At 38.7% G+C, this 18,615-nt stretch overlaps 1 protein-coding gene across 6 annotated transcripts in view; it reads right to left on the reverse strand.

Moving 5' to 3' along the window:
• Positions 1 to 7,316: 7,316 nt before the first annotated feature.
• The window catches only part of UHMK1 (U2AF homology motif kinase 1), an 88,398-nt gene continuing 77,099 nt past the window's right edge, over positions 7,317 to 18,615 (reverse strand). For 2 of the 6 annotated variants that reach the window (XM_036922846.2, XM_036922849.2), the window contains 6 exons: positions 16,280 to 16,473; positions 14,922 to 15,062; positions 13,936 to 14,124; positions 12,782 to 12,832; positions 8,591 to 8,657; positions 7,317 to 7,884 (listed from right to left, as the gene is read on the reverse strand). In XM_036922846.2, the coding sequence (XP_036778741.2) occupies positions 7,792 to 7,884; positions 8,591 to 8,657; positions 12,782 to 12,832; positions 13,936 to 14,124; positions 14,922 to 15,062; positions 16,280 to 16,473 (735 nt within the window). In that variant the 3' untranslated portion in view covers positions 7,317 to 7,791. Of the gene's footprint in view, positions 7,885 to 8,590; positions 8,658 to 9,315; positions 9,719 to 12,781; positions 12,833 to 13,935; positions 14,125 to 14,921; positions 15,063 to 16,279; positions 16,474 to 18,615 lie in introns of those variants that run through there. The other 4 variants (XM_036922847.2, XR_005032191.2, XR_005032190.2 and 1 more) reach the window with 4 other exon arrangements.

Below are 18,615 nucleotides of genomic sequence, written 5' to 3' on the forward strand. Positions count from 1 at the left end.
TTGAGGGTTCTTTCTGTATTTTGGATACAAGCCCTTTATCAGATATGTATTTGCAAATATTCTCTAACAATCTATGCCTTTCCTTTTCATTCTCTTTAACAAGGTCTGTCAAAGAACATCAGTTCTATTTTTAGTAATTTTTTTACCATTTTTTTCTTTTATGGATTATGCTTTTGGTGTTATAGCTACGTAATTTTGGCCTATAAACAGATCACAAAGATTTTCTCCTGTTTTTCTCTAGAAGTTTCATAGTTTTAGGTTTTACATTTAGGTCTATGATTCATTTTGAGCTAGTTTTTATTATGGAGAGGCCCACATGCCAAAGGAACTGAGTTCTCTTGCCAACAGCCACATGAGTGAACCCAGCATCAGATTATCTAGCCCTAGTCGAGCCTTCAGACCACTGCCCCTTGTCTGACAGGTTGACAGCAACCTTGTGACAGAACCTGAGCCAGAACCATCCAGCTAAACCACTCCCTGGATTCCTAATCCTCAGAAACTAAGGAAATGAACACGTATTGTTTGCAGCAATAAAAACAAAATAATGCAGACACTGTTGCATTACGTGGAAACAGTTAGACCCTTGCAGGTCTTGCTTTTAAGCTTTGTTAGGCTGGACAAGAACTGCATTCAGTCTAGGCAAGACCCTTCTTGGCACTCTACGCGAGACCCCGGGAATTACGAGGCTTTCCACTCCAGGCACTGTTCTCTACCCTTTCAGATGATTCTTTCTGGCCTCAAGCAGTTTCTTAATACGCAGTGAGTGCTGGTCACACTCAACTGAATACTCAAGGCACCTTCGCAGACCTCCAGTTTCCTTTCTGCAGCTCTCCTGTCCAGGACTCTGCCCTAAGAACTGTGGGCCCCTTGGCTTCCCCAAACTCTCAGCTCCATCTCCTCAACTCGGAGATTACCAGACTTTTCCTGAGCAGGATAGCCTGACAATTCTCTCCAGGCAGCAAGCTGGACAACCACAGGGCTTACTTCATTTGTCCTGTCTCCCCAGGACCACTGACCTTCACAGCCTGATATTCATTGTCTTCGTGTCATTGTTTCATTTATTTTATCTAGCTTTTTAGTTCTTTCAGGTGGGAAGGCAAATCCAGTGCCTATTATATCTTCAGTAGAAGTGGAAGATCCAGTAAATCAGCTCCAGGGAAACAGCACCAATAGGATGTGTGCATAAACAAAGAGATGTATTTTAAGGAATTAGCTCTTGCAATTGTGGAGACTGGCAAGTCCAAATGCTGTAAGGCAGACTGGCAGGCTAAAACCCGGGGAAGAGTTGCAGTACCTAAATACCATTTCCTATTCAAAAAGACCAAGGCTATCTGGAGAAATTGCTTCCTTTGGCAAGCTGGACTCCTTTCCCAGTGCTGGGCACCACTGGGTACCTCTCTCTTTTGAAAGGCTTGCAATTTCACTTGAAGGTGACCTCAGTGAGGTTTGCAGGAATTATCCAGATGTACCTTGCACTGGGTGAATCACGCAGTCTGGGAGCACACAGAGAGGAGCGTGGGTGCCATGGTTCCAAGAACTCTTGCACATCCCCTAACTACGGTCATTATTTACATTCTCATCCCAGAGAGGACTGGATCTTTCTAGAATGTGGTCTCAGCCCTTCGGTCTAAGAGTGTAGGTTTAATTGATTCCATTAATAAATTTAGATTTCCAACCCTAAAATTTTCATTCTAAAGAAAAGTAAACGTATCACAATAACTGAGTTATTAAATATACTTTATAAACATCTTAACCTGGTATTTCAAAAAAACTTTTAATCTGTCTAGGATAGGGCTGGAAATGTTTAATTGGTCTAGGATAGGCTGGACATCTTGACATGCCAGAAAGCAAAGAAGCTACAAAGTAATACTAGAGTTATATCAGAAGCCCACAGGAGCTGATTCGAAGGGGCTCACTGGCCAAAACTAGGAAGGACTATAATGAATAGAAGCACATCAGATATATGTTTAAAAATCCAGGAGTTCATGACGATATTCAGGAGAGGGCAACACTTCTTTGATCAGCTCTGAAGAGTGCTTGGGTGTAACTCATTCTGGAAACTGATGCATGAAAAATCAGACACTTGTTGCTGATCTTGTTGTACTAGATAATCAAACAATTGATACAGGTTTTTCTTTATAAAGTATTACTAATAAATACAAAAGAAATAATAGGATAATCTCTACTTTTCAGGCCCTAATGAATAATGAATCTAGGAAACAAACATCAAGAGCTGCTAAGACACTGGAAGAAGGGTTGATAGGAACTTTATAATGGTTGGATCAGGCTGACAATACTTAAATTAAAAACACTGATAAAAACAACCTAATTAAAAAATGGGCCAAGAACCTGAACAGACATTTTTCCAAAGAAGAAATACAAATTGCCATCAGGCACATGAAAAGACGGTCCACATCACTAATCATCAGGGAAATGCAAATCAAAACAATAATGAGGTATCACCTAACACCAGTCAGAATGGCCACCATCCAAAAGACAAGAAATAACAAGTGCTGGTGAGGGTGAGAAGAGATCGATCTTATACTGTTGGTGAGAATGTAAATTGGTACAGCCACTGTGGAAAGCAGTATGGGGCTTCCTAAAAAAACTAAAAGTAGAAATACCATACAACCTAGTAATTCCACTTCTAGGAATTTACCTGAAGGAAACAAAACCCAATTCAAGAAGATACAGGCACCTCTCTGTTTATCGCCATATTATTTACAATAGCCAAGTTATGGAAGAAACCTAAGTGTCTATCAGTAGCTGAATGGATAAGATTAAACACAAATACAAAATGGAGTATTAGTCAGGCATAAAAAAGAAAGAAATCCTGCAATTTGTGACAACATGGATGGACCTAGAGGGTATTATGCTAAGTGAAATAAGCCAGGTGGAGAAAGACTAACACTGTATGGTTTCACTTATTTGTGGAATATAAAAACAAAACAAAATACACAAAATTGCAGTAGACTCATAGACACTGAGAAGTGACTGGTGGTTATAATGGGGGAGGGGTTGTGGTAGATGGGTGCAGAGGGTGAGAGGGATAAAAGAGCACAAAAATTCTCAATCATAACATAAGTTGGTCATGGGGATAGTAGTACATCATGAAGAATATAGACAATGATTCTCTAATACCTTCCTATGTTGACAGATAGTAACTGCACTAGTGAGGATGAGGATCTAATAATATCAGTAACTTTTGAACCACTGTTGTATACTTGAAACCAATATAAGAATGTATATCAACGATACTTCAATTAAAAAAACTGAAAAAACACTGATTTATGTTACAAAGAGAAAAACAATTATGTGCCTTCTAATGAGATTCAATAGGAATTCATACACAGAACCATTTATGAAGTTATTTTAATCAGAAAAAAAAAGCTCCAGAATGTGAGCAAGCCTCAGATACAACCACAGTTTTCAGGAAACATGAGAGAGGAAAATGTTAAAGGATACCATGGAAATAAAATCTAAAATCTACAAAATAAAACTGTTAAACAACCAGTTTTTTCCAACAAATAAATATCAAGAGAGAGGGGCCATGCATAGGTTAGAAAACAGTTGAGACATAAAAGTCAAAGGCAATAAATGGACTTTAGGACCTAATTCAAATAAATCAATATGATGAGATATATATGCGACAGTTGAGAAAATTTGAACACTAGTTGGGTATTATTAGATGTTCAGCTGCTACAACAAAAATACCATAGACTAGATGACTTACAAACAAGAGAAATTTCTCTCTCATGGTTCAGAAGCTGAGAAGTGCAAGATCAGGAAACCAGCAGATTTGGTGTCTGGTGAGTTTACAGTTCCTGGTTCATTGGTGCTGTCTTCTGGCTGTGTCCTCACATAGTAGAAGAGGCGAGGGGATTCTCTGGGGTCTCTCTTATAAGGGCACTAATCCTATTTATGGTGGGCTTTACTATATGACCAACCCACCTCCCAAAGGCCCCACCTCCTAATATCATCCTTTGAGGGTTAGCTTCCAACATATGAATTTGGGAGGGCCATAAACATTCAGTCTAGAGAAGATCATATTAAAGAATTATTAAAGTTTTTAAGGTGTGTCATTTTATATACATGTAAAATAGAAATCTCTTAGATATATACTGAAATATAAATCCAACATGTAGAATTAATTTTAAAGTAATGCAGTGGGGGGATGGGGAATGGGAATTAAATGAAACAGGATTAGCCAGTGTTGTTAGAAACTAAGTAACAGAAGGTCATTATCCTGCTCCCTACTATTGTGTATGTTGGAAGTTTTTAGATAAAAATATAAACAAAAAGAATGGGTCTCTGGATTCAGACTGAGTTTAATTTCCAGCTTTGCTTCTTACTAGGTATATAATTTTAACAATTTGCTTGATCCCTAAGCCTCAGTTTCTTTATGGACTGAACAGTAAAAATTCTCACCTCGTACGAAAGTAATAAGGATTAAATGAGACAATGTACATAAAGTGCTTACTGCAATGCTTGGCACATGGCTACGCACCATAAATTGGCTCTAGTTCCCGTTACTTAATATGTGCTTTGTATGCTCATGAGATTTAATCTCCTCTCTGTCCAATTTCAGACCTTTTAGAGGTATATAAAATAGGAGAAATATTAAAATTTAAAAGCAACTCATCAAGTCTCCTTTTAATCTTATATTACCTGTTACATATTTTAGTATATAAAGTATATACATTATGAACTCGACACAGCATTCTGTTAAAAAGTCCTTGCCCACTAGAAGAAAATTTGAGCATTAACATTTTCTAAGTAGAATCACTGAGATAGAAAAGAGAGAACTAATGTGGAAATGATGAATCATGAAGCTCTAATGATAGATTTTTTCATTCTTATATTGTCCTTCTTTGTTCAGAACTTTGAAAATACTGTCTTTTTGTTTTGATTCACTGGGCTTTTGGCAAGTCTTCTAGGCCTGTGGCCTTTAACGGGCACCACATAATACTGAATTCATACATCACATCAGAGGACTCACGTCAAGATTCTTGCAGAAAGGCATTACATCAAAGTGCATTGTCTTGAATTCATAGCATACGCTTGCTTCATACATCCCTCTGAATTAAAATATTATATTTCAGAAGTGAAAAAGTTCCAACTAATGCCCAAGGTTAGAGGTAGCAGTCCATGAAGACCATGTCACCTTACATAGTGGTGTACTGTCAATCCTCCACTATCTGAAGGCACATTCACATCCCCCCAGCTTCACCACAGCCCATTTTACCTACAAGTTCTCTCACAGCTGTACCTAACTGGTTAGTGTGAATACATTTTAGTACTAAATTATCTTTCTATGGTGTTAAGTGGCCAGTTTAATCTCTGTAACCAGACCACAGGCTTTGTAAAGTGACTGTTATGCTTTCCATACCCTAATAGTGCTGGACCCTGAAAGACACACAGCCCTTATTGGCAGACTCATTCGTATATCACTTCCCAACGTGCTTTTCCTAAATTGAGGCTCTAAAGAGAGCCACGAATTACAAAATCATCAGTCTCAGCCAGCAGAGAACAGACTTCTGAGCCAACTGAGTGATTTGTGTTTTAGTCACTCTTCTGGATCGTGCATGTTATTTCCATGCCTCTTTTTACCTAGATAACAGATCTGGCTGTGCCATGAAGAATCAAGAGGAGACACGGGAAGACAGCAAGCCAGGGCCAGAGATGGAATCACCGATTCCCGTAACAGCCCGAACTTCCAGGAACAGAAGGATTGAAAATTGAACATGGAATCTCTTTGGTCATCTTCCTGTAGATGTCACCAATAAATCCTTTTTAGATATCAAAACTGGATCAAATTCAAGAAGAGGGAAATTGAAGGAGAAAATTCAAATATTCAAACAACGTACCCTATGGGGCTTATGTTCAATATTATTAAAACATATCAAGAGCGATTTTGACCAAACTCAGTGATTACAACTCTCACTTAAATTCTACCATGCTGTTGCCAAGTAATTCTAATTCATATTTTTTTTATAAACACTTTACTCAATTCTGTATTTCCTGAATTAGAACAATTATTTGACAAGGGCTCATGAAGGCACATAGTGCTACCACCTTATAGTTTCATGGCTCAGAGGCTCCAGGCTCTTTGCCTTCAGGTACCCAAGGCTCCCCAGCCATTGCCCCTCTCCAGGAAAACCCCTACCGTAATCCCATGCTGCCAGGCCTCCCCTTCCCTGGCATTATTAGTATGATCTTAAAGATAGGGAGATAGGAAATAACCAGCAAAGGGACAGAAAAAAGGGAATGAAGCATACCATTCAGGTGCTAAAAACTTGGCGGTTCTGTCCCCAAAATCCGTTTGGAACTTGTTCTGATGGAGAACTCAAGCCTCACAAATCTTTTTGAGAAGTGGAGTGGATAACAATAGCAAAATTGGGCTGTTATTGAAATAAAACAGAAAATATGCTAGACATACTATTTAGTAGGCCTTAGCACAAAACCAGTGAATTTAGATAAATATAATTATCATAGATTCTTTTTTAAAAAGTGACCCTTAAAATTTGTACTTCAAGAGAGGAAAGACCCACCCGTGACATTCCATCCTGTGACAACTTTTCAGTGGAAAATAAAATTTACTGATCTCTTCTCTACATGTAACTTTTAGAATTTTTCATTTATCCAGGTGTTAAATTTTATGCTTTTGGTCAATACTTACAGGCTATATAAAATGCATTTATGAAGCTCAATATCTTCATGCAAACTGCATTTAAGACTAGAGAACCCTAATGACCAATGATACATGGACCATAAAGACCCAAGTTTGTATCTTTTTTTAATCTTCCAGTTGAAGAACAAAAAAAAGTAGAATGGTGGTGACGAACTTGCCTAGAGAACTGCAGGAACCGTATTCTTGGGAATGCCTAAGCGCCACGAAATGATTTGGGCAAAAGAGAATGAACCAACGACACAAGGCTCCTCCACGCTGACAGCATAACACTGGGGCCGGACAGTTCCCTGTGGCAGGAGGCTGCCCTGCACACTGCAGGGTGTCTAGTAACACCTCTCATCTCTGTTTATTAGCTTCTAGTACCACCATCCCACCCCCTCAGTTGTGACAACCAAAAATGTCCCCAGACATTGCCAAATGCCCCTTGGAGGGGGCAAAACCATCCCTGGTTGAAAGCCACTATTAACAAGTGACAGGAGGGTAGAGTCCAGAGTTAAGACAGTCATGAAAAATGATGACTCTGACTCTCCCAGGAGTCTCCATTCCGTTTGTTACATCACCTCAAAGTTTCTCCCAAGTTTCTTATTTTCCCAACAGAATAAATTCCTCAAGGTACAAATGACACTCCACAGACAAGAAAAGTTTATTTTACTATCTGATTTTCTTAAAAAAATTTAATTTTTGATAAAATAAAACAAACTTTTAGTAGCATAGAAATCTTTCAACATGTATAATGACATATTATTACTATATACAACTTCGAAAACAAATGCTTTCAGCTCCAAGAAAGTAATATTGGACACTCTGACTATTTAAGCTGCAGGAAATTTCCTGGATGGCCAACGTTTTCCTTGGCTTGGAAAAAAAAAATTATACAATTAAAAAATATAAATAAGAAGTTTGATGAATTGAGAATCACAAAAATGATTTCTGAAAGTTCAGTCATCTGGATCTTGGGGAATCTGTGGTAGTAACAGTTCAACAAGCAAAATGAAACCCTGTGGACAAAATTTGAGTATTCCTGGAGAGGTCCTGTAGGTTCACAGTCGGTCTATCAAAAATGAAAGCTATTCTTACTGTGGTAGAACTTGGCATCTGGTTCATAAGCCGTTCTTCACCAGCTCATGGACTCCATTCTCATCAATGATTAAAGGTGCATGGAACTCTTTATCTGCCACGTAACTTTCTATTCCCTAAAAGAAGCATTGAAACGAAAACACAGAAAATTGGTGCTCACTATCATGTAATTCTGGACTTAAAGCATGAATGACACAAGTTAGGCTGAGATTTAAAAGTCAAAAATTGATTTAATATACTTTTTAAACTGGGCTAATGACCCACTTATGGAAGCATAAAACAAATGACAAAAAAAGGTACATAATTTCTAAAGCTAATAAAATGATAGTTATTCTTCCTATAACCATAGCAAGGTGACTGTCTCTGACAGGACCTGACAAGGATCTCCAGAAAAAATATTACATAGTAGAATAGAAGGAACCGCTAAATCCTTTAATATTAAATGTGAGAGTACTAAGTATATGAACAAAATAGATCCACTGAGAGGAACTGCATTAAAAAGAGCCAAATGATTTATCTGAAAAAAAAAACAAGGCCAATTATTTAAAAAGCACATCGCATTTCAACGTACAGATGAAATGGACTGAACATTAAAACTTCTGTTCATGACGACTGACCCACTTACGGGACAGACGCAAAGCCATCAAAGGAATTCTCAGAGAGGAACTCAGAACAAATGCAGTTTCTTGGCTCGTTCCCAGGATTAGCTCCTCTGGGCAGGGCCATCAGGAAACTCTGTATCTTCTCTAATCCTTCTTAAACACAGAGCAGTACCAGAGCCCTACTTTTAAAAGAACAGGGGAAAAAGCAATGCAAACTTACTTCCCCAGCATAGGAGATAAGAGGAGAGATTTCACACTGGATTGGTACATCGTTGGCATCCTTCAAGCTAGGGAAAAAAACAGATGTGTTCAAGACTTTGCTTCCACTGTCACTTGCCACAGTGAAAGCATAGACCATAACTTTCCTCTGAGAACCTTGCAGATAACCAAATTCTCCTAGTTAAGCAAAAAGAATGGATCCTACCCTGATGATCACTAAACTCCCATGTTAACATGAAATTGTCACAGTCCAAAAGACATTATTTGCCAGTAACTGTCCATAGTTCTTCAGAGTACTTCACCAGTATTAATACACTTAGATCCTCTAATGCACATGTCATTTTTTATCATTTCCAGGTTTTAGTCTGATAAAGAAGAGACTATTTATTGAGTATATACTATGTTCAAGGCCCCCTGCCAGGTACTTTGAACCCTTCATATTTCATTTTAATCCTTGCCACAACCTTACATGTCAGGTGTGAATGTTAACACACTAAAACCACACTGTCCAATTCAGTGGCCACTGGCCATATGTGGTTCAACTGACATTAATTAAAATTTTATTTAACTAAAATTCTATAACTTGGTTCCTTGGTCAGGATAACCACATTTCAAGGGCTCAATATGTTACCAAGTCCAAGCTTGTGCCATTCACCACACAACACGCCAGTAAGTCAAGAAGGTGTTTGGCCAAGGAAAGAGACTCTATTCGGAAAGCCAGCAGACCAGGAAGATGGTGGACTTGTGTCCTAAAGTCCCATCTTAACTCAGGGTTGATTTCAAGCTTCTTTTGTATTCAGCAACATGGGTGACCAAGGGGGTTGAGGTCAGGAACTGACGCTCGATCTCAGATGTCTGGTCAGCTAGGGTCTGAGGAGGGCTGTGAAACCCGTCTGTGGTCAGCTGACTCCAGGCATTGTGTTGACATGGGTCTGGGCATGACGCTCCTGTAAGTTCTTGACAATCCAGTCATCATTTTTATACGAACTTCTTTATCTCCTCAGGGGAGGGGACTTTCAGGTAAGGGGCTGGTCACATCAATCTTAAGTCATGAGCAAAATTCCTTTTGATGATCAGCAAGCCTACATGCAGGGCTGCAGGGCTGACCAGACGCTTTTTGACTCAAAGTCTATGGCAGCAAAAGAGACAGTTATAATATGAAGGCAGAGATGCCAACTTTTTCACTGTTAAAACTAGCCATGAATGGCTAATAACTGCCAAACTGGACAGCACAGGAATAGAATATTTCCTTCATTACAGAAGTTCTACTGGGCAGTACTGCTTTAAAGGTCAGTTACATTATTTCCCAGTATGTGTTTTCCTATACAGCCCCAATTTCCCAGATTAGCTGAGCTGATTCGTTCAATGTTTCAAAGTGCCTCTCTGTTACTTTCACCAACGTCCCTCTTTAAAGAGCTAAGGCAGAATGCATCCAAGAGCAAGCAAGGCCAGGGTGCCCATCTGCTTCCTCTGCATCATGGTCTAACATCTGTAGCCACTTGCAATCCTCGGTTTCTAAATGATCTAACACAGAAGTCAATAAGAAGGGTTTTTAATATGTTGAAAGTCGTTAGGCCTCCAGGTCTTTTTTTACCATTTCAAAAATCTTACCAATAAAAACACAGGGCACACAAAATCTAGTCTCTTGTGGCCTCAAACCATAGCTCGCCTTTATTTCGCCAAATACGTAGGTAGTCTGAAGCTCTGGTGGAGTCAGTGAGACCACAGTCTTCTGGGTTCAGCCACACCCGGAATTTCTCTAATAGAACCACTCAGCTAGCACTCAAGGCACTCCACATCCTCCTCCCACTTACTTGCCCTCTACTTGCTACTCCAACCAGGCCAGTTGCCCTCACTTTGGGTTATTCCAAGTCATTCTCAGCCATGGGCCCTTCGACTACCCAAATCATACCCATCCTCCAAGACTCAGTGCAAGCCCCAACGTTCCCTGACAGCTGCATTACTTAATGATGCTTCTCATTCATTTATGCAAATAAACAAATTTATTAGACATCTGCTAAGTCACTGCCTTCCAGGGTAATTATTTATACGACACATTTAACACATAAGCACATACTCCCTGGTAATGTTTCTTAATTTCACGTATGTGCATCTTGACCTCCCCAGAGGCCATGAGAAATGACTTCTTTCTCTTCTGTAAGTAACCTCAGCACCTGGAATACTAACAGCATCTATAGGTCTGTGAGCAGGCCTACAAATGCTTGTCAGCTAAATGAGTGAATGAACTAAGGGTGGACAGATAACAGACTAACTGGGAAAAAAACTGAATTAAAAGAATCTACACACATCTGAAGAGATGTGTGCTCTATCATAAGAGCTTAAGATCTGGCCCAGATCCTCTAAGGCAACGTAAAGTCATATTCAACAAAAAGGGAAAAATGAAGACCCACTCCACTGACAAAATGTATATAGCCCACGCTTACCTGTACCCCTGAGGGACTTGGTGTGCCAGGACCAGAAGGTGCTTTTGAAGCCAAGGAACACCTAGGTGATCTGAACATAACTTCCCTTCTAGTACCACAAAGATAGCCCATGAAACTAAGAAAGTCAACTTCAATAAACAAAGCTGGACACCCCACAGGAGGAAAGACAGAAGCTACCATCACTGAATGCAAAATCTCAGTTAATAGGCAAACTAGCTCAGTAACAGTACTGTAGGTAACACTATTTAGTAGGCATTAAGCTAAAAAATAAAAATAACATTATTTTGTCAAAACTCAGCATCCTTGCTTCCATTCTTTCTGAGTTCTTTCCATTCTTTCAAGTTGCTTCCTCTCCATTTTATACAAAGAACTTCCTTTTCATCTCTTACTCTTAAGTAATGTTTTTCTACTGTCTGAGGACATCCTCTAGTGCTAAGAATTTCAGCAGGAACTATTTCTAAGTCCATGATCTCATTTGGGGTAAAACTGTGATTTCAGTTTAATTATTCTACAAATGACTAAAATGAGATAAATGAGGAAAACAGTACTAAATAAAAGAACCCAAACAAGAACTAAATAATGCTTAAAGCCTTTTGTATCTTAGCTGAAAGAGCTGGATACTGTTCTCAGTTGCATAACTAAGAAACTATTTCACTTGTTTAGGTTAAAAAGCTGTGGTTCAATGGGGAGGAAATTTAGGATCAAAAATGTATTCCTTGAATTATAAAAGCACCTTGTTTCCACATACTAAAAATGATGGATGAGCCAGAAAATGACAAAGAACTCTGCATTCCAGTTCCCATGATCTGAGAATCAATAGCCACCTATGAATTTTACAAGAAACCAGCCAGATCGGTGAGTCTGCTTGCTTTTCTACAGACCAGCCTCCCAGAAACTGACATGCACAGGGACTTGTCTCTGCAGGGCAAAGATGAGTGGCACAAACAGGAAGAACACACAGACGAAATCGACACCACTGCTACTCTTCTCCCAAGATAACTCACATCTAGGTCCTCTGCCTTGTACACATTTCCCAAATTACCTTAAAAACTCAAAATTCAAACTAAACATATTAACTTTTAAAGTGCAACAAGTATTATCAAGTTGTCTCTAGCTATAAAAATAATGTTTTTCAAACTTTGTCAGTACCCACATAAGAGAGGATATGTGCTGCATCTAGCTAAAAATTACCTGCCACTAAGTCAAAAAAGATTCTTTCCTTAGGAGCAGGTTAATAACTATCTACAATTAACATACACAGACCACAGTGGGGAGCTGTTAGTAAGGGAATAAATCAAAAGAACAGTTTTCTCCACCCTTAGAGCCATCCAGTATGTCAGGAGCAGTTGGCCTTTGTACTGAGAACATATATCCAGTTCAGTAAGACACATCTTCGGGTTATTTTTATCTAGTTTATGCTTATGGTAAAAGGGGTAAGCTGGAATCCAAATTTCTTCTGCCTTGCTGTAACTTACTCTAGATCTTAGCTATTACTTGGAAATTTGTCACTGCAGGCTAAACACCTATGGTCAGATTCTTTAGTAAAGCATGCTCCCCATTTCCAGCATGCACTGAAGTCCTGAGTTAGTGTCATCCAGATCCCTGCCACCAAATAAGCAGTACACCCCAACCAAAGCTCCCACCAGCCCCCAGATCACCACAAGGCAGAGCACTAAACCACAGCGCCAGTTAGTATGGAGGGAAGCACAGCCCATCACCGTGCACTACAGGCAGGCTGGTATATTTACTTGTGATTGACATCAGCTGTGATGGTCTCTGACTTCCCATTTGTAGCACTGCTATGTAGGAATAAATAAACATTAATGGGAATGGAAACAAATCAACAATAACAATGAAGGGGAATTGCAAAACATACTTGACTGAAAAGCATGTATTTATGGTAAGTTATAGACTTCGCAAAGGAGATCTGAGGGGGTAAAAAAATGACCAAAAATAAAGCATGAGGACAATCTGACATGCCACAGAGCAAGCTTGGTACCAAGACACAACCTGAAAGTAGCCTTGGACTGGGAGACAGCTCGCCACTCCTCCCTCTCCTGAACACAGTTACGGACCAGTAAGCTCAGTACCCGATGTTCTAACATTTATCAAGGCAGTCTAGCACTTTTGTGCATGCAGCTCACCATTTAATCTCTTAAGAATATAAATTACATGGCAGAACATTTTTTACAGAAGTACAGAACCATTGAACGATTGAGAAGGGAAAAATTCTAGGTGCCAATGAAAGTTTTATGATAAATACAAGATTTAGCTTAAAAGCACATTATATCAGATTTTAAATAGCTACAAATATATATATTTTTTAACTCATAGCATCCCAAAACATTTCTAGTTTGAGTATCAGTGAATGTCAGTGGCATTCACCTCCCTTCCTGGCACCTCCCTCGGTGCCCTGAAAGGGCCATGGTAAGGATGGGGCGGGCCCACGTCCCGGAGACGGCGTGGGGCTAGTGGGTCTTCTGGGGGGCGGGGTGTCTCACAGATGGCCCCTGTGGTGAGAACAGACACACGGCAGCACCATCCAAGCCCTTGTGCCCTGTTGGGACAGTGTGCTGCTGATGGACTTTACCATGTGGCACACCCAAAGAATTACCTCCTGACCACTATTCAGTCGGAGTCGTTTCACTGACATGGCGGAGATGTAGCCAAAACAACAGGAGATTGAGAAGAGACTCCCCTTCAAGAAGAAATAAAGCTATCTAAAATTAACACACACAGACCAAAGTGCCATTACATTCTCTCTGTGATGTCGTTATTTCCCAATAGGAACTGCCCATATCAATCCTTGGCTTTGTTAAAAAGACCTAGGAATACACAGAGAGAGGTCCAAGAGGCAAAGTCTAGGACGCATTAACACACAGGAGAAGAGACATCGACTTACCGGGGAATTGCTGGAAGGCGAGAGCCATTTTCATCTATGAAGTGGCCCCCCGCATTGAGGACCCAGCAGTGATGCAGGGACAGCAAGGCGTGCCGGGCAGTGGTAGGGTTGTCCTTCCCGTTCTGACTGTCTGCATTCTTCAGCGGGGAAAATTCGTCTTCCCGTAATACTTCATACACCACGAACTTCCTTGAGTGGAATGATACACGCACTGCTTTATTACGGAATAAAACCACGCACAGAGCTTCTGACTCCGCTCTATATAGCTGAGCCTCTGGTCTTAGTAATAGGCTCTTTTATCTAATTTCAAATGAATGCTGAAATAATGCTCATCCCAGGAATAAAGTTGGAATTCTCTTCTTCAGTGTCAAATGGGAAATTACATCCAGCCCCAACTATAAAACACTTCATCTTAAATCAGAAAGATTAGAAATCTTAATGCAAAAAAGATACTAGTATTATCTGTTCTGCAGAAAAAAAAGCAAAAAGGGTGATTTAGAAATATATATGGAAAGATTAATCTTATACAGCTAATCTGTCTTCTGTATTTTCATACTGATCAAATCCAAGGACAAATATATCAACATCAAATGTAATCTCTGATAGAGTCATATAATCTAAAAACATGTTCACTGAAACATTTACTCATAGGTCAGTAAAACATCCTAAACATAAAATGGGCCAGTTCTCTATCTCAAACTTTTTAGTCTCTCAGCCAAAATAGGTGACTTTAACAATTTTTCAGGTGAGCCAAGTAATAAACTAATTGATATAAAGAAAAATGTACTCAAAGGCAACTCAAATCATGGTTTGACCAATGGTTACAGTAGAGAATGATAATCAACCTAGACTGTACACTTCACATCAAAATGCTATACCTGACATGTATGCTATCAAAGGTTTCCTGAAAAGTGTCCCACCTAAGAGAGTACAAAGCAGCACTTCAAGACATATATTTAATCGTATTAATACTATTCAAAACATACTTTGCAAACTGGAAGATGTCAAAGACAAATTTTTCCATCTTTATTCCATTTGGTTTGTCTGGCTTAATTAACTGCCCCTGGGAATCCACATATGGAATCTTCTTCTGAGCCACATGGTGCTGCAACTGAGGTTCATAAACACTAAGTAGGAAAAAAAAGACAATCACTTTCCAAACTTAGCCAGCAAATCTGATAATCACTCTCATGGGCAAATGCATTGAGTACTAAGATTTTCAAAACAAAGAACATTTGCTAAGTTCATGTTTAAATACTAAATAGATTTTCCTGTTCATTTAAAGTTTAAAAAAATCAAATTATTATCTCTACATTAAAAAATACACAACACACACACACACACAGCTCACACCGATGTCTTTCCCTTAACTTCCGTGTCTCTTGTGAAATGTCCTACTCTTTGCCCCAGCTTTCCCAAGAGAGATCCCTTCAAGTATGAGATGGAAAGATGAGTAACAGTTACTATGGATGAATAGTTAATAGTTACTATGGATGAATTTATAACACAGCTACAAACAGCATAGTGGTATGGGAAATATTTTGGAACTGGAGTAGATATTCTAAAGTAAAGCTGAGCAACTCTTTTAAAAGTAGCAGTCATCCTGAATGTCTAAAAACTTCCAAGTGTTCTTGATCTGGGTCATGGTTACATTAGTGTATACACACATCAAAATTCACCAAACTGTACACTAAGATTTGTGTATGTTTATCATATATACCTCAATGTAAAATATAAAAATAAAAGCTATCAAGTAAAGTATCAGATAGTGACAATGTCCTTTATGTAAAAATCCGGTAGAATAGAATGGCTCTTATTTTTTCCTTAATAAATTCCCATGCTGACTTCCATCCCAGTCTCAAGGTCTTTTTTCTTTACTCTCTAATGCACTACTTCCTAAATGCTAGTCTGGGAACCACCCAAATTAAATTGTGTGGGTAGCTTCTTAAAAATACTGTCGCCCTGCATCTACCTCCAGAAATTCTGATTCAGTAGATGTAGGATAGACATCTATTTTTCAAAGTTTCCAGCTGTGATGGAGACAGGGTGCTTCACTTTTTACTCTTTCCTTCACCAGAACCTAGCACATTGGAGGGAGGGGAAGAGAAGAGAAGGCAGAAATGCTTTGGACTCCAATTAAGGCACCAGGGAATGGCTCCTATGAATCTGCACCGTATCTTACTAAAAAGTACAATGGGAGATAAATTTCCATTTGATAAAGGTGATGTTCAGGAAAGATGAATTCTGTAGAATATGGACTTGGGGTGTCTTCCTACTTCTCAAGTGACTTAGTTTCTGATTAACAATAAATAAAAATTTTTAAAGCCCCCCATCTTGCCCATACTTGACAACTTCTCTCAGAAATGGTACAGTGAAGAAATGGTTTGCAATGTTTCCCGCGTTGAACAGCAGTCGTCCATCTGAGCTTCGTTTCTGAGCTGTTGCCAGAGAAATCTCACTATATTCCACCACCTGATACACTCCATCCACTCGGCAAACAACTCCAACTGGTTCTGTAGGATTCGTCTTCTCCACCACCTATACACCAAAGAAAAACGACAGTAGAGGAAGAAATGTAATCAAATGCTTGTTGGCGATTTCCCATTTTCAAAGGCCGTATTTACAATTTTGCTTACATCGTCTTTAAGGTATTAAGTCAAAACGAAACTTTAACTTTAGACAATCACCTCTCCTTTACGTTCTTTGACAGACTACTTTCCAACTAGAACTGAGGTAAAGTACCTCCTTCCTATTTATCACCTGATTAAACTGTGGAGTAGAAATTCCATCATACACACAACCCAGAGGACCGGGAATAATTACATGAGTCTACATCTACCTCAAATATCTTTTATTGTTGGCAGTTTATTTCTTCTTAGCCACACTCAACCACTTTAACACTAAATGAAATGAAACTTTTCTGGGATTCACAAAACAAAATAAGTAAGGCATTTGCCTCCCATTTTATACTGCCCTAATCATTATTTCATTTGAAACCAGTGTTTCTTTCATTTGCATTATCCCATTTTTCAGGGGGTTGGTTACAGCAAGCATGTCACTGGGCTCCCACTCCAACTTCAATCAGAAAATTCACCCATATTTATCTGTTTTGCATGCTGGACTTTGAAGTAAGAGATTCTTTGTTTTAAAAACAGTTTGAAAACCAGTGATTTATAATCTGTAGATGGCTCTAGGCTGGTGGAGTTGCTATGAGAAAGGTATGTATCAAAATCAGGGGGAAAATGTTAAGAGTATGTAATTTTAAAAACCTCACAGGTGATCCTGATACTCCACCACCCTGATCCAAATACCACCACCTACTTCAAGTGTTTAGAAGAAAATTATGAAAGAACTGTATTCAATGCACTAATATAAGACCAATTCAGATGAGGTGTATATCCAACAGAAGAACCAAGCAATACAAAATATTTGAAGATACTATTTTGTTTGCCCTGTTCAATTAAGAATTCAGCATGCTTCAGATTATTTTGAAAAACCTGTTCCTAATTTGAAAAATATCTTCTAAGAACACATGAAATTTTATCAGTAAAGTTAAAACTTTTCTTTGGCAACTGGTTTCTTAAATATGGGCTCTAGCTGTCTCTTTTAGACAACTAAAGTCACTACTGAGAACTTCGTTTATGTAGCAATTAACAGCTGGGCACTGCGTCTACTCAGTGAGGCAGGGCTCCTGGACTCATAAGCCTGCTGTGTAGTTTCCCTGTTTGCCACTCTGAAAAGAGCACAGTATTCACTGAAAAGAAACTTTCTACCACAGAAGTGAATTAAACTGGAGGGAAACATTATACAGCAAAATAATTTAAAATAATCATGGGCCTATTTGCAATTCTACTCTATCAAACCATCACCACCTTTCACTTTATATACTCTATAGTGAGTTATCTTAATAGACAAAGAACTTTGAATAGATTCTTCTTGTCCCCATCAAAAAAAAAAATGCAGACAAGGCTTATTTTCCGATCACCTCTATATACCCCTAACTCCCAACAAGCTATGGAAAAATAAGCATATTCACTTTTCCATTTCCCAAGTATTAGTATGTCAGTGAAAGGCTTACTTTGGATAGTTATGAACCTCCAATTATTATAGAAGTCAAGATTACAAAAGAAAGCATTTGTAAATTGCATAAAGTTGGAAATCAGTTTACATTATACAGAAAAGATACACCATATAAAATTAAGAGGTTTGCTTGGTTTTCTGTGAGTTAAATCCTGAGTTCAAAATACCACTTCAACCTCAAAGCTCCTGTAACTGCTTTATGGTGGGAGGCCAGATGCACTTGCATCTCTGTGTGATTAGCACACTCATCAATGACCTTCAATTAACAATGGTTTCTACCCTTTTAGCTTTTGACTTTTGCAAACCATTCCTCTTTTAGAAGTCCTTTCTCAAGGTCCTCACTCCATAAAAAAAAAAATACTTAATTCACCCAGATAGGAGCCTTTAAAAGAAGTATGCAGAGAAGTCTACTACCCTACTATGATCGCTACCTAATTTAGGTGTTTTTAAAAATACATTTAATGCCTTGGGGTTTTTTTTTTTTTTTTTTTTTTTTTTAAATAATTATTTTTTATTGAAGGGTAGTTGACGCACAGTATTACATTACATGAGTTTCAAGTGTACAACACAGTGGTAGAACATTTATATACATAATTCTAG

The sequence above is a fragment of the Manis pentadactyla genome, chromosome 19, assembly GCF_030020395.1.
Source record: "Manis pentadactyla isolate mManPen7 chromosome 19, mManPen7.hap1, whole genome shotgun sequence".
Lineage (NCBI taxonomy): Eukaryota > Metazoa > Chordata > Mammalia > Pholidota > Manidae > Manis > Manis pentadactyla.